The following is a 16742-nucleotide window of genomic DNA, read 5'->3' as shown; positions in this document are numbered from 1 at the left end:
AATTTTTGTATTTGTTATGAGTACTTAGTGTTTAGGTTTCCATCAAAGGAAAACGCAAATAGATACTGTCAAATGTATACAGATAAATCTATTAAAAAAAAATTGATTGAAATTGAATAACTTTGAAATTAAAGTAAAAGATCATCCTTATAATTTCGTTGAAATTCATATTCCAGTAGAATGAGTAACTCATAATAGTTTCAAAACGATAATTACGATACATAACACATAGACAAGCGCTATTTGATCCAGGGACAAAGTTGCATGGTCAGTTCTTGACAGCAATCTTCCATACCTGTACTTGTAGCGTCTACTTTCTCCCCCAACGAAAGTAGTGTGACTGCTGGTGTGCAAGCCCCTGGGAGGCGGAAAGCAACGAAGGACCGAATCCTGCCGTTTTGCTTTCTTCTGACCTGTAATCCTTCAATTTTTGCGGCCGAACCCATTTTCTGATAACTGAAAGTCTTGGTACTGGCTGGCAAGCTTTCAATTGGTAGAATTTATGATTTTGCGTGATTATTGTGTTCCCCATAGAATATAGCATACTCAAAGCCTCTACCTATTCCGAGACACTGCGTAAATTTGTTTGGACCTTCAATATTCATCTCTAACACCGTATAGATAGTAGAGAACCTCCTCTTCACCTAGAAGCTATCAGGGTAGGTTTGCTATTTTCTCTTAAAGAATAGCTGACACTAGAGAACTCGGAGGAAAGGCAGCCGGAAGGAACGAAATTTGCCGATAGAGAGATTCATACCTCAAGCCTCTACGCCGAACAATCAAAACCGGTGGCCAAACCATCCATGAAGCCAATCTCATATGATCTGTGTATTGCTGGACCAGGAGGATGCTGTCTCTTCTATAAGCTACTTAATTCATTAGATATCTAAGCCCTTAATTGCAGAAAAAACTATCAGGAACATAAATACATTTATGTTCCAAGGTTTGAGCATTGATCAAAAATCTATATTAAAATGAATTCTTTGATAGACGTCAATATGCAAATGTCTGCGGAAGCAGCTTCTGACCCTAAATTAGGCGGTCAACAGGAAAAAAATATAAAACTTATGAGTACAAACTTCAGCGACAATGTGTCCGCGCAAACAGAATTTGATGACAAAACGAGTACAAAAACCGTAGGAACCGAATTTGGAGATGAGAGGAACTCTAGTAATAAAAGTGCAAAACGTACTTCCATCTCAATAAGCTTAGCTCCGAAACTTCTGGTAGAAAACGATAACGATATATCGGAATTCGTAAAAGCTTACAGGGGATCTATTATGAGACAATCAGTGAGAGCATCCATACTTTCAAAAAGAAGCAATGTATCTCGAAGTTCGAAAGCTGGCCAATATAACGAACGAAAAAGTGTCACTTACGAAGCAAAACTGGTTAAGTTGGGGCCACGTGATGAAACCATAAGGAAATCATCAGAAGTTTCATTCGGCAAAAAATCGTTAGAAGAAGACAATCTGGCTTCAAGGAGGAGCTCAAGGTACCAACACGAAGATCAAATAACCAAAAACAAGAAAAGATCAAGTGCCGTATTGGAATTCCCTGAGCATCACTCAGATCACCAGTTTGCAGATATTTTGAGACAGTCACTAAGAAGTTCGTTGATGCCAGATATAGTTGGTCGATATAATGAAAGAAAAAGTGTCACTTATGAAACATTTAATGAACGAAGAAGAAAATCTTCGCAAGTCCTGTACGGAAAAAAATCATTAGAAGACACCAATTTGCCTTCAAGAAAAAGTCTGGGACACCAAGACGACATTTTGAGACAGTCACTAAGAAGTTCGTTGATTCCAGATAAAGTTGGTCGATATAACGAAAGAAAAAGTGTCACTTATGAAACATTTAATGAACGAAGAAGAAAATCTTCGCAAGTCCTGTTTGGAAAAAAGTCATTAGAAGACACCAATTTGCCTCTAAGAAAAAGTCTGGGACACCAAGATGACATACCTAGTACAATGATAGAATTACCCACCGATGATTTGAAAAATCACCTTTCAGAGCATCAAATTGTGGACATTTTAAGGCAGTCTTTAAGAAAATCACTTATTCCAGAAAATATCGATGGTTATGGGGGTTCAAAGGTTGGAAGAAAGAGTGTGGAACAGTCACAGTCCTCAGCTAGCTCAATCGAAAGTGTGAGTGATGCTTCTACCACCCATCAAAAGTCATCTGAAGGCCAAAAGACCTATATTGAGATGCTAGGAGCTAGTGAGATTGGTACATATGGCAGATTATCTATAGCCGAGTTCAACAACTTTGAAGAGGCTGAAGATTTTGAAGAAATCCATTCCCAAAGCGAAAAATACGCTTCAACTGACAATATAGATAAGGAAGTTAGTTTCAAGATGGAACCCAGAGAAGAAATCCAGGAAATCGTCCTACTACATGGTGCAGTTAAAAATTTAGGAGGCAGTATTTCGTCAAAATCGAAAAAATCGAGCATCTATTCCAAAGACGACAACGATTCTACGTCTGATGAAACATCAGAAGATTCAGGGATTAGTATCAGTGATAATTCAGACGCGTATGGTGGTAGATTTGATTTTACTTACAAGTATAAGGGATATACTGACATCCAGTGTCTTCGGACCAACTTTGGACATTTGAAATGGTTATCGATGGGCTCGAGAGAATACTGTGGATATTTCCAGTACAATAATCTCCACGGAGAGGGATATTATTTCATAAAGAAAGAAGGTTGTTTGAATTTTTACGAAGGGAAGTTCTACAACAATAAACTACATGGCTATGGTCAGATAATATACAACAATGGTGACAAATTCGAAGGTTTATCTTTATTTGTTTTACATTTTTTGTAGGCATCTGAAATCTAGGAATATTCTTCAACATAGAAGGTGTTTCAAAGAATACAATGACTCCATTAAGAAATTGTTCTCAATTTTCGTTCACCAAACTGATTTTTCCAGGTCTATTCAGTGAAAATATCCGCTTCGGACCAGGCGTTCGAACTCATGGCGATGGCAGCCAAGACGTCGGCATGTGGCTCGGAAATTGGATATTAAGACTGAGCACGTGCAGCTCTGATATAATTCCACTGCTGGGTAAGAGCACTCCAGCTAAACTGAAGCTGTTAGAGTACAAAAAGATCATACCGGTGACCCCAGCCAAAGAAAATATCGCGGAATCGATTTTGAAGGACCTAGACGCCGATGAAACAACCAGAAAAAGGTTCAAAGAGTTGTACAATCCTCACGTGAGAAATGCCCACAGCATTTTCTTCGATAAATCCCAATACGATTTCTCCTATTTCGGTTCTGAAGATTGCAACATAGATGTGATGGATGATAACGCAGCATTACTTGATTTTGTTTGGTCTAAACAGAAATTTTTGGACGAAAGACCCACTATAAAAGTGAAGCATACTAAGGAGATGGAGAAAGCTTTGAGACGCCTGAAGAAAAAGATCGAAAATCTGAAAGCACAATGGGGGAAAAACAACGAATTAGAGGAATTTGGCGAAGAAATGCCGAATCACATCTTGAACAACGAGAATGACGGTAATTCCTCATCATGCGAGGTTTCATTCTTGAAAAACGTCCTCCAATTTCTAGAATTTAAACTGAATAGGTGCGTAAACGAAAAGAAACCTCTTCGAAATACAACCAAAATCGTGGTGGACTCAATATTATCGTGGAATAACGACCAAACCCTAGTTGACTTACTACGCCACTGCTTCCTTTGTCGCAAGAGCGAGGGAAACGTCAGTTTCAACGCCAAAAACGTCATAATCGGACACCGCACTAATTTCAACCAACCAGGGAGGCACGAAAAGAACTGTTCGAACTTTTTGGACGTGTGTGCATCATCGGACGTTACCAGCGCCCTCCAGCTTCTAGCAAACGAGAATATCAATCCGAATTTACGCGACTCTAGAGGCAACACGGGGTTGCACTTGGCCACGTGGAGAAACGACACGAACATCATACGAACTCTGGCTAACCACGGCGTCAACCTAGACTGCGTCAACGACGAAGGGGTCACACCCTTGAATTTATGCCTGCTGCAACACCTTGAGTCCGTCTACGACGTGACCAGTTGGGACGTGTCCTTCCTGGATTTATCTGGATTCACAAGAGGTGAACACTTGTCTAGTTTGAGACCAAACGCAGCGATCTTGAGTCTGTTGCAAGCGAACCTTTCCGAGGCGACTATGTTCAGACGGAGTTCAACGAAATTCGGTAAAGGACGAAGGTTTTCTTCGAAGCAGAAAGCCAGCAGGACCTCCTGTCAGACCCTTGCCACTAGCAGCAAGGCTTCGATCTTACCGGGACGTTTTATATTCTCCTTGCAATATACGCCTTCCTCTGGGCGGTTTGCCACAGTTTCAGAGAAAGATGAAGAGTCTGTGGCTGGCAAAAGCAGTTCAAACTCGAAAGAGTGTGCGAGAGACCCTAGGAGGTTAACTCAAGAGACGCAAATCTTGGCAACCCTCAAGACTTTGCTACATTACGGTGCTGATCCAAACAATAAAGATGGCGTTCCATACTCACCTCTGTTTCTAGCCCTTTTCACTAGATCTCCACAGATTCTCGAGTCTTTCCTGAGTGGAAAGGCTGATCCTAATCTGAAGCTACAAGGGATGACTCCGATTCAAGTGGTTTCTTGCCTGGAACCCAGCGAAGAGAACTGTGAACTCATGCGGATGCTGATAGATAGAAAAGCTGATCCTAACATCTTATCTGATCCAGACATCTGGAAAGAGTGCGATGAACACTTACTAGGCGATTATGAACCGGTTAATGAGGTACAGAAACGTGGAAAGAACGCTCTGCATTTCATTTGTCTCAGGGAGGACTTCACAAGCGCCAACGACAATTTCCTGTGCAAGATGGCCGAGATGCTCATTCTCGCTAACGTGGACACTCAAAGCCTCTACCTCGGACACTCGCATTTGAGCATGGCTGTTACCAAAGGGAACCTTGGCTTGGTGGAGGTTTTGGTGAGGTTCGTAGATGCAGGAAGACCTTTAGGTTTCGGGTTGGGAAACTCACTAACAATCCTCGCCTTACCCAGGTATCATAACATCCTACCACCCTTCTTCGTATGCCAGAAAATCATGGATATCCTTTTGACCAAAATCTCACCATTCGATCCTCTCTACTGCCATCGTAATATCTTCGAATTCCTCGACTCCCATTCATCTTCAAACACTCAAGATAATCCACAGGAATGGAATAAATACGCCAGTTATATCAAATCGATTCAAGTTTTCCTGAGCACTGATCCAACAAAGGAAAGCGGAAAGAGTTCTCAGGAATTATCCAGAGTCTATTTGCAAGAAGAATCCAGGAAGATCCTAGACGTCATCAACAAATTCAAGGCCGTCTTTTATTTGTATTGCTTCATTAAAGAAGGACCCCCTAACAAATACACAAACCATCTGGCCAAATTTCTCATTAGCTCAGATGAATCCTTGAGATATATAAAGTACATTTTCAATGAAGACAAAATGTCGCACTCTCGTTTCTCCCCACTGCTCATCGCAGAACTGATGACTTACGTGGATGGCGTTAATAAAGTGAAGAAAACAATCGAAATAAAACAGGAAGAGATGAATAATGCTTCGCGAAAAATCGACGAGATGTCTCTGGCCAGCAAAAAGTCCCAGCGTGTCGTAAAACCGAGGATTAGAGGCTACAACATTGACGACTATCTCAAAGACTTGGAGGACTCCAAATTCGAAGAGGATGACGTTGATGTTGAACAGATAAGGAGATGGGTAACTGAAGAAAATGTAAAAAAATGCGACGTTTGCTATTTTTGCATGCAGCGTGAAGACAAGGTCCTTTTGAAGTGTCCCAATTGCGGTATCGTTAAATTTTGCTCTAAAAGATGCAACTTTCTGAGCCTCCAATTGAACAGCTGTCATCGTTGTCCTGGTATCTTTTACCAAGACATTCACAAAAAATACAAAGAATTAATTAACAAGAACCAACCGGTTCCGATATATGGGATTGACTTAGCGTTCAACACTTTGATAGATGAAAAAGTACACACTGAAACCCCAGTGACACCCAAGATAATTCCTGGAAAAAAGGGCAATATCACTTTGGATATTCATACTAGCAAACATTTAAAAATAAGGTTACGCAGTGGCGAAGATTCAACGAATAAAGAAAGATTTTCACCATCAATCAGTAATACAGTAAAACAACACTACACATGTAGAATGAATAAAGAAGAAACAAAATATTTAGCAAACAATTCATCACAAAAAATGATTGATCTTGACGTGTTGAAGTCAAATTCTTATTTGGAACTTGACGAACAAGAATCTGAAGTGAGAAAAGAAGGTTCTTTCATTCTTCAATTTCCAAGAATGGAGAAAAAAGAAAAGGGTTCTAGAAGAAAACCTATTGGCCGAAAAAGTAGGAGAGCCTGTGAAATGGTTGCGTTTCCCTCTATTCACGATGAGATAAGCAAAGGGACATGCGAGAAACAATCGAAAAACGAAATTAATTTTTTTGTAGAAAGAGGTTGTATAAAAGGAAAATGTGAATCTTTGAAAACCGCCGATGAAAAATTTGCCTTACAAGCATACCGATATTTTCTCAGGAACGTTTCAGATTTAGATGTTGAATCTCTTTTTTTGCCTTTCACGTGCTATAGTAAAGGAAAACTCTTTCATAGATTACCTAGTGATTCTTTCTCTTTTTATCAGTCTTTCTTCAGCTGAGGAGATTTTCTCTTTTATATTTATACATAAGATTTATACCTTATCAATCTTTTTAATTATCACCCCTTTACTTTAAAATATCTAATTATATAATGTAATATATTTTCTGTATTTCAGTCAGACTGTTTAATTATTTACATTTATTATATGTTTAAGTATATGCGGTTATTATTATTATTGTATTTTATGCTTAATTGAATCAGTGCAAGTTTGTCAAATGCATCAATAAATATTTCTCCACATAAAATGGCAATTATCAATGCAAAGTTTCTGATTCTTCCTTTAAATGACCCCAAGGCTGTGCTGAGGCCCTTCTGACAAATCATCAAAATGAACGAATTTTCAAGAAAATTACATGGGCTCGCTTATGGAAAAGTTACTCAAGCTTGTGTCGCTTTCTGATCTTTTAAAAAGCTTCTCTATGGATGGGGTGGCATACCTGTATTTGAAGTTTTAACTTTTTATTGGTTATCTTGTCAATTTGTCTTGTCTTTCTACAATTTTTCAACCCTTTTTTGTTATGTAACCATGTCCAGTTCGAACAATCTATTTTCCGATTCAACATCCATCGACTCTGGAGTGGATGATCTGCAAAATCCAAAATTCGATTACACCGGAAACTTCGATAGGCATGGCTTCAGAGACGGACATGGCTGCCAGACCTGGGACCGACCATTTCAGCACAAATACGCTGGTTGCTTCATCTACAACAACATGCACGATAAAGGATTCTATTTTGTGAGACAAGAGGATGGAGATTCCTTTTACGACGGCCAATTTTACAACAATAAACTCGAGGGTTATGGCCAAGTCATCTACAAGGATGGTAGGGCTCATGAGGGTCTTTTCAAGGACAACCGAAAGTTCGGTCCAGGTGTCCTTTCGTATCCTGATGGTACCCAAGATGTCGGTTTATGGAATGGGAACTATCTGATACGACTCAGCATTTCAATGAGCTCAGATATTGTCCCTTCCTTGTGTAATAACCCTGTCAACAAGGTCAAATTGTTGCGTTTCAAAAAAATTGTGCCTGCGCTTCCAGAGAGGAAAGATCTCGCGAAAGATCTGATGGATGGACTCACTGAAGATCAAGCTTTAGCTCCCAGATACCCGGAGTTGTACAATCAACATGTTAGAAACGAAAACTCATTGTTCTTTGATCGCAGGTTTTACGATCTGGCTCAACTAGGGTCAGAAGATACACTGATCGAAGTCTTGGAAGATGAAGCATTCGTGGATGCCCTATCAGACATAACTGATGCGGAAGACAATGCATGTCCTTGCATAGATGAAAGGTGTGTTCATGTAACGAAACAAATCAACGAAATGGAGTCGGAGCTGAGGAGAATTCACGATTTGAGAACTAAGTACGAAGAGCAACTCCAGAAATGCAAAGTATGCTGCAAAATACATCCACCCTGTCCATTTGTCCCTGTCAATTCCTCTTCTCACAACTCCACCAGTGAATCAGCAGATGGTTTTTCTAACGATGAGGACATCAAATATCCATCTAGAGCAAGTAGTCATAAGAATAATTTTTTCCCGAAACAAGGAGTTGAGAAAAATTTGGAACAAATGAGGATGCAGACCAGTATCGTTGAGGATATCATTATAAACGAATTAGAAACGATGCAAAAGATTCTTCCAGATCAGAATAACGAAGAGAGCATCAACAAAATCTTCATGAGCACCAAACAATTTCACAGCGATGCTTCCATGAACAGCAGCGATCAAGAGAAATTTCTAGACGACGTAATCGAAAAATACACTTGCATGTGCATTGACGAGGAGATACCAAACGCTGATTTCCTAGAGGAACAACTGGAAAAACTCCAGCAACAGGAGAAGTTCTACCATACGGTTGTCGAATCTCTGAATCGAGTTCTCTATAAGGAATTTTCGACACTCCACAAGTCCAACTTTCCCAAAATTGTTAAGATACCAGTCGAAGATCTACTCGCTTGGAATAACGGAAAAACCGCTATTGAAATACTCCAACATTCGTTCAGATACAGAAATTTCGAAAAATTACTGACCTACAACATCAAATCTCTATTGATAGGGGACAGGACAGCTTTCGCTAAATTAGGAAGAATCGAGTCCATATGCATAAGTTTTCTGAAACACTGCGTCAGCAACGACATCGATGAAGTTCGCAGAGATCTGTTTTACCATAACGTTTATCCAGATTTATCTGACGCTAGAGGGAATACCGGTCTTCATTTGGCTGTGACATTTGACCACCACGAGATAATAAGACAACTCGCAAACGTCGGCGCCAACTTGGATGTCTTCAACGATGAATGTCTCACCCCCTTGATCCTCAGCCTCTTGAGATACATCGCAACCTCCAACAGGGTCGTTTTTTGGGACAAAGCCTTTCTGTCTGAATTGATTCTGAATCCTAGAGAACTAGACCAAGTAACGCAATGGCGACCACACGAGTCCCTGGTGAGCCTTGGGGAATTTGTAGGATCGATGCCAAACATGCAAACAACTGAACATCGTTCCTACACTGGTACAATAAAGAAAAGTTCCGAAGAAATGTCGGTCAAAATACGAAGCCACCTGCAGTCTATCAAGAGTAGCTCGATTTCTGCAAGGATCAATTTGAACTACTTGTTTTCTACATCCTTCGTCGAAGATTACGAAAAGTATAAGAAGATTGTGGCTTCGAAGAAGGTCGACGATGTCGAGGAGAAAGACGTGGCTGCCATTGTGAGAACTATAGAAATTCTTCTTCACTATGGAGCTGATCCCAATATTGGAGATCTACCGATGAAACCTGTCTTGCTCTCAATCTTCACTAAGAATTTGACATTGGTGGAGAAATTGCTGCAGCATGCTGCCAACCCTAACAGCTCAACTGAGGAGGATTTAACAGCTTTGCATATTTTAGCCAGTCTACCTTTTAACTCGAAAAACGTTCAAATTGCTGATATGTTCCTTAGGTATTCCTGTGATCCGAACAAGAAGACCTCCAATGATTTTTGGATGGAGCAGAATGAAGAGCTGATTGGTACTTACGTCAGTCCCTTGACGGATTTTGAGGACTACGAAGGAAAAACGTCTCTGCAGATGGCAGTCATGAGGAAAGACTTCGATGAAGACAACGTTGGTCATCAATGTGACTTGATAAAGACTTTGATTCAGTACGGAGCTCTGCACGACCACTACTATTTGGGTCACACACTTCTCTCTATGGCAGTACTGAGAGGAAACAACAAACTGATAGAAACGTTACATAACTTCGTTGAACTGGGACAACCTTTGGGGGAAAATATGGGAAATGCTCTTACAGTCTTGGGATTGTACAGATTTCAGTCAGTCAGACCTTTCAATTATTGCAAGAGCACCATCGATGTACTGATTTCTTTAGGAATGAATCCTTTCAATCCAGTATATGATTTTGCGAACATCTTCGAATTTTTTCTTTACGACTATTCCAACCATGTGGATTTCGACATACCAAGAATTCGAGCTAATTTGGAAGCCAATGACGCATCAATGAGGAGGTTGATTTACTCTAACGATCTCAATCTGAATAAAGATTGTAACAGGTTGTCAGTAGCTTACTTGAAAGAAATAGGAAGGAATATCTTGATGACCTTATATAGGTATAAGGCTGTGCAGATTTTACTTTTATTCGCGTCTGAAGATCTGCTTTACCATAAGTGTTTAGAAAATATGGCCAAGCTTTTCACTATTCAAGAAGCCCTCGACTGTGTGAAACTCTTCATTAAAAAGAATAATGTAATCCTGGATATGGATTACGAAGAAAATATTCTCAGAGTTTTGAACTTTATAAGGGACAAATCTGTTAGGGTGAAAGACATGAAAAAAGATCATACGAAGAATGCGCCCATAACCCAAGAACCTTCTTTGATCTTCCAAGAGGAAATTTCTAAACTGCACAAGAAGTACGAAGTTCCAAACTATATAGTTATGTACGCTTTAGACAGCAATCCGGACAAATACGAGGTCTGCTTTCACTGTATGAGGAAATCTAATAAGAAGCTGATCTCCTGTCCTTGCTGTGACACAGTGAAATTTTGTTCAGAGATGTGTAACAAATACAATATGAAATTGGGCACAAAGCATGCCTGCAACCTTTTTTTCTACGACGAAACGAAAACCTCCCAGGAGAAACCCAGCGATATGTTTCCACTCACCGGAATAGATCTGCTGATGCTGGAGGCTAAACAGACGAGGGAAGAAGAACGACTGGCAGAACAGCTTCTGAGGCAGGCCGAAGAAGAAGAAAAACTGAAGAAGCAGCTTCGAAAATCTCAAAGGGGTGATTCGCAAGTGGCATTGCAAGCTTCAAAGTCACGGTCAAGGTCACTAATGGACAGATCTACGTCAGTCTGCTTCATCCTGGATAAGGCCAAGAAAAAGAAGAAGAAACCAACTGTATGTTGCAGGAGGCCTTCTTCCATTTTCATCTGCGATGAAACGGCTCAAATGGCACCAAGAAAGTTCAACTGTGGATTCCACTGTGGACAGGTTATACCAGATGTTAACATCGACGAAGAGGGTAATATAGTGAGAGAAAAAGAATTCTGCGAATGTTACCCCATGTATAAAAAAGACCATGAGTCAGCCCAGGGGGATGAAAAAGAAAGAGGCGTTGCCAGACCGAGTGAACAATTGTCTACACACTACAGTCTCAGTGATATATGGGGTGGAGCTTTCAGATCAGGAGAAAGAGAAATGAGGGACGTCGAAGAGCTTGATATGCTCATCAATACTTTCACCAAGGAAGAAAGACGAAAGAGCTCAGGAATAGAAGAAGTAAAAGAAGAAGAGATTTTAGAGCCCCAAAAAGAAATAGAGACTGAAGGTGAAGTAACTGAAACGGCCAAAAAGCACAAACCTAAAAAATCAGAAAGCTTCTTAGGTAAGAAAAAGAAGTCTAAAAAAAGTGACACGAAATTGGAAGAATCAGAAGACAAACTGAAAGAAATTACCGAGGAAACAGACGCAGATACTAAACAGAAGAAAAAAAAGGATTCAAAGAAGAAAGGGAAAGCCGAAAAAAAGGTGAAGAGTGATACCGAAATCGAAAAGGAGCCAGAAACGGATGCAGAGCCTGAAAAAAAGAAGAAGAAGGAAAAAGATACGAAAAAAAAGGGAAAACCCAGCAAAAAGGTAAAAAGTGATACTGAAATTATCAAGAAGAAAAAAGAGGAGAAAAAAGACGATGGAAGTAAAACTGCAAAGAAAAGAAAGAAGAGTAAATCAAAGTCAGAAAGTGAAATTTCCTTACAACGTGAAGAAAAGAAACAGAAAAAAAAGAAAGAAATTTCTTCGGAAAGTGAATTGGACGTAAAGAAGAAAAAGAAGAAGAAAGGCAGGGAAGACAAAAGTGTAGGAGGCTCAAGCAAACACGATAAAAAAACAATGACGAAAGAACCGAAGGATAAGGGGAAAAAAAAGAAAAAAGAGGAGGGAACTCAAGCGGATATTGAACATAAAGTCAAAAAACCCCACGAAACATCTAGCAAGTCTACTACATCCAGTATAAAGAAGAAAAAAAGGGATGAGAGTTCAGAATCATCAAAGAAACCAGAAAGAAAGAAACAAGAAAAGAAGATACCAGAAAAAAATAAACCAGAAAAGAAGAAACCAGAAAAGAAGAAACCAGAAAAGAAGAAACCTGAAAAGAAAAAATTAGAAAAAAAGGAACCGAAAAAGAAAATAACGAAAAGTACAAAGAAAACGCTGGAAAAGAAGTCGAAAAGAGAAGTGAAGGAAAGACCAAAAAGTAAGAAATCAGATAAAAGAGTAACGGAAAGAAAAGAGAAACCGAAAAAAGTACTGCAACAAAAGACTAAAACAGATGAAAAGATTCCAGTTAAGTTATTCGAGCGCCATACAGATAAAACTAAAAGAGACGTTGCTATATCGAAAACTTTGGCATCTTTCAAAGCTATAGACTCGAAGCTGTTAGACCCGGAAAAGTTACTGGCTTTGACCACCGTTGATTTCAAGGAATTCAAGAAGATATCTAGGGTTTATCAGTATTTCCTGGAACTTATCGCTACATATTTCCCTGATTTCGACTTGAGCTGTCTGATGCTACCATTTGCGTGTTTCATGGACGGTCAGTTGTACTACAAGTTTGCAGACGCACTGCCCTATTACTGTCGAACCTACAGCACTATTTGATTTGTAGTATCGTTTATTTATACTTATTATTCTAGAATATAATGTTGAATATTTCTTATAATGAATTTTTTCATACATCAAGGTGTTTCTTCAAGGACTCTGGTGCACACATAGACAGCCATTACCTATTATTATGGTCCATCTGTGTTGTTTCACAGAGATTTTGTGCAATAGTTTGTTCTCTTCAAATATTTCTCATCACATTCTGAAGTTTACTGTGCCGATCCTGATCCCGCATAACAAAACGCGAATGGATACGCTTTTCAACAATTTCCATGTTCCCAAACAAATCAATAATTTCCGAACAAAAATGAGAAGGCTAATGAAGGCGTTCTTGGAAAATCCAACATCATAATATTGCACGTTTCATCGGAAGGGGAATAAATAAGTCTCAGATTGAAATTCAGGTCCTTTTATTGCACATTCTCATCCGTAGAATGCATTCGTATGAAAAAAATTCCCCAGTGGGTATCAGATTCCGGTCCCTATCCAAGTTCTCCCTTAATTTGACCTTGAACTCAGCATCATAATTATTGACAGCCGAGATAACTACGTTCATGCCCACGTAAACCTGCGAAATGGTTAACTGGTTTTCTGAGTGGCTCTCGAAATTCCCATTTTCCACAACTGAAAGCATTCTGATTCCTGAATCACTGAAAATACAAACGCAGTATACAGGGTGTCCTGGGAGTACCTTTACGTACTCTTATCATTGATAGAGCCAGACTAGCTGGCTTTCCCCTGAAAGATACTGGGTGATTCTCAAAATTCTTGGAAATACTGAGTCAGTGAGATATCAATCATTTCAATATTCCAGTGCAGGACCAATTAATCCTAATTTAAACTGTTCAGGATGAAAACGTCACTCTGTATTCCGAATTTCGAATAATTGTTTCGCTTTTTAGAAAGAATCTAAATTGAGCAACAATACCTGGTACAACACCACTCAAAGTTGCTACATCTACGAGGATAGCTTTGAGAAATTCTTAGCCTACTATAGAAGCAAACAAAATTTCAATGTCAAAATAATTTATTACTCAACATATTCTCCACTTAATTGGATACAGTTATTGCAGCGAACCTGCAACGTCTCTAGACCTTTAAAAAAAAATGTTCTTCGTGCTCTGCAAACCAGACCTCCACAGCTTTTATTACCTCCTCGTTGGAAGAAAATTTACGACCTTTTAAACTTTTTTTCAGTTGAGGAAAGAGATGATAGTCGGATGGAGCCAAATCTGGTGAATAAGGGGGGCGTTCTAGTAATTCAAACTCTAAATCACTAATTTTTTGCATGGGCGTTGTCCTGCCAAAACAAAACACCTTTGGATAACTTTCCGCGACTTTTATCTTTAATTTTTTCCGTGAAGTGATCAGTAATGTCGGATAGTAATCTCCGGTTATTGTTCTACCCTTATCCAAAAAATCAATCATGATTACTCCATGGCAATCACAAAAAAACTGAAGCAAGAACTTTTTCAGCAGATTTTTGGACACGAAACTTCCTAGGTCTTGGAGAACCAGAGTGTCGCCATTCCATCGATTGTTGCTTTGTTTTTGGATCGTAGAAATGGACCCAAGTCTCATCCATAGTAACAATTCGGTTTAAGAAGTCTAGATCGTTTTCAAACCGATCACAAATCGAACGCGATGCTTCCACCCTTGCACGCTTTTGGTCAACATTCAAACATTTGGGGATCCATTTTGCAGCAATTTTGCTCATGTCCAAATTGATGTGATGAACGCGTTCGTATGAAATACTCAGTGCTCCAGATATCTATTTTAGCCCAATTCGACGGTCATGTCATAAACTGCATGGATATTTTCGGGAACTGACACAAAAACTGGCCTTCCCGATAGGTCATCATCTTCAATGGAAAATTTACCTCTTTTGAAGCTTGCAGTCCAATCTTTCACGGTCGCATACGAAGGACATTGATCACCAAGGGTATTAAGCATATCTTCGTGAATCTGCTTTCCTCTTAGTCTTAACCCTTTTAAATAGAGGTACTTGATGATGGCTCGATGCTCGAATTTTTCGGTTTTCACAATTTTTTTTCAATAATATTTGTCTACAAAATTAATGTTCATCAAAGTTTCCAATTATTTTACTATTGCTGCCGTTAAATGGGTTATAAGCCTCATCTTTTCGGTTTGAAGCTTATCCACTTCAAGAATCCGCAAGTTCAGGTCCTCAAGTGGTGTGAATAAACCTAACAATTTCGTATTAACGCTTGATCTAACCAGAAAGGCGCCTAATACGTTCTAAATGAGAAACTACAAGGTTGGTTATTAGGTTATTGGAACATTTTGAGGAGGAAAGCTGATGGTCTTTATCTACAAGCCTGTTTGCACAGTCTGCTGACATAGTGTAAGATGGCGGAATGGACAACTCATCCCATCTTCCCAAAACTTGGGAAATCATCAATAATAGTTGCTCTATCTATTTGACACCTGTTTGAGAAGATCAACCATACGTAGGGAAAATTGGGGCATCCTGTATATCATTGGAGAAGGGAAATATAACCAATTTTCCTCCCAGTAAAAACTGAACGTTTCCATTTGGCCATCTTCAGAATTTCCACTCAGAAACTGAAGTGTTATCGGATATTGCGTCGGAGCAATTTATATCATCGAGAGTAATAGGAGACTTCTTCTGAGAAAACAAGAAAAACCATTACCCGTTGACAAGACTATATTCTTCGGAGCATATCGAAGAGAACTAGCACGTCAAAAAATACGAACGTTTCACCAAAATAGGAATCGATATGGTTTTACGGTATATCAAGTAATCGGGTGTTCTATACACACGAGCCCAAAACAGTAACGTTGAAACTTTTTTGTCAAACCTCGTGTTTGGAGTTTCTAACGCTTGTCTATTTTCTATTGCATCAACTATTTTCCAGGTATTCTCAAGCTGGGAGTCTACAGAAAATAAAAAGGTGTATTGTTCACCTCAAGAAACCAAATAATTCATATAAATGAAATGCCGAAAACTTGTATCTAACTTTAGTCGATAAAGGACGTATTGGTTTAACGCGTATATCCACTTCCTTATTTACCTAAGAACAAAATCGTTTGAAAAGTATTTGAGTATACGAGGATGTATTGATATCTAGTTAACCTAGACCAGTTCCATGCATAAAAAAAAAGATTGCGTTACCATAGCAACGAACAATAACTCATTAGAAGTGTCAGTGTGAAGTTTGAGGTCAAAAAAGTAAACCAGAGTTACGCAATAAATTAAAAGAAAGAAGCTGTCCACCGAAATTGTGAAAATCGAAAAATTGGAGTATCGAGTATCGAGTATCATCAAGTACCTGTATTTAAAAGGGTTGAGAGAGTTAAGCAGATTTACGAAGATATGCTTAATACCCTTGGTGATCAATGTCCTTCGTATGTGACCGTGAAAAGTTGGACTACAAGCTTCAAAAGAGGTAAATTTTCCATTGAAGATGATGACCGATCGGGAAGGCCAGTTTCTGTGTCAGTCCCCGAAAATATCGATGCAGTTCATGACATGATTTTATCATACCGTCGTATTGGGCTGAAACGGATATCTGAAGCACTGAATATTTCATACGAACGCGTTCATCATATAGTTCACGTCAATTTGGACATGAGAAAAATTGCTGACAAATGGATACCCAAATGTTTTAATGTTGACCAAAAGCGTGCAAGGGTAGAAGCATCGCGTTCGATCTGTGCTCGATTTGAAAACGATGTAGACTTCTTAAACCGAATTGTTACTATGGATGAGACATTTCTACGAAACAAAGCAACAATCGATGGAATGGCGACACTCTGGTTCTCCAAGACCTAAGAAGTTTCGTGTCCAAAAATCTGCTGGAAAAGTTCT

The 16742-nt window shown here is 39.2% G+C and overlaps 2 protein-coding genes across 2 annotated transcripts; both read left to right on the top strand.

Annotated features, from left to right (window-relative positions):
• The first annotated feature begins 959 nt into the window (after positions 1-959).
• LOC123317884 lies at positions 960-6945 on the top strand. Its single transcript, XM_044904494.1, has 2 exons — positions 960-2805; positions 2946-6945. Exons 1-2 carry the CDS (start codon positions 975-977, stop codon positions 6713-6715), a joined length of 5601 nt encoding a protein of 1866 aa, XP_044760429.1. The 5' UTR covers positions 960-974; the 3' UTR covers positions 6716-6945.
• Positions 6946-7180: 235 nt separating this feature from the next.
• On the top strand, positions 7181-12892 carry LOC123316721. The gene has a single exon (XM_044902928.1). It carries the CDS (start codon positions 7244-7246, stop codon positions 12884-12886), a length of 5643 nt encoding a protein of 1880 aa, XP_044758863.1. The 5' UTR covers positions 7181-7243; the 3' UTR covers positions 12887-12892.
• Positions 12893-16742: the final 3850 nt, after the last annotated feature.

This window comes from Coccinella septempunctata, chromosome 7 (assembly GCF_907165205.1).
Source record: "Coccinella septempunctata chromosome 7, icCocSept1.1, whole genome shotgun sequence".
Taxonomy (NCBI): Eukaryota; Metazoa; Arthropoda; class Insecta; order Coleoptera; family Coccinellidae; genus Coccinella; species Coccinella septempunctata.
The sequence above is the reverse complement of the archived record's forward strand: the minus strand, read 5'-3'. Positions and strand labels throughout refer to the sequence as shown.

What these genes read in the sequence shown, in the direction of transcription:
- LOC123317884 (XM_044904494.1), top strand. Translation starts at nt 975, where the DNA reads ATGAATTCTTTGATAGACGTCAATATGCAAATGTCTGCGGAAGCAGCT. An exon ending in CAATGGTGACAAATTCGAAG is followed by an intron (nt 2,806 to 2,945) that starts GTTTATCTTTAT and finishes TGATTTTTCCAG; the next exon opens with GTCTATTCAGTGAAAATATC.
- LOC123316721 (XM_044902928.1), top strand. Translation starts at nt 7,244, where the DNA reads ATGTCCAGTTCGAACAATCTATTTTCCGATTCAACATCCATCGACTCT.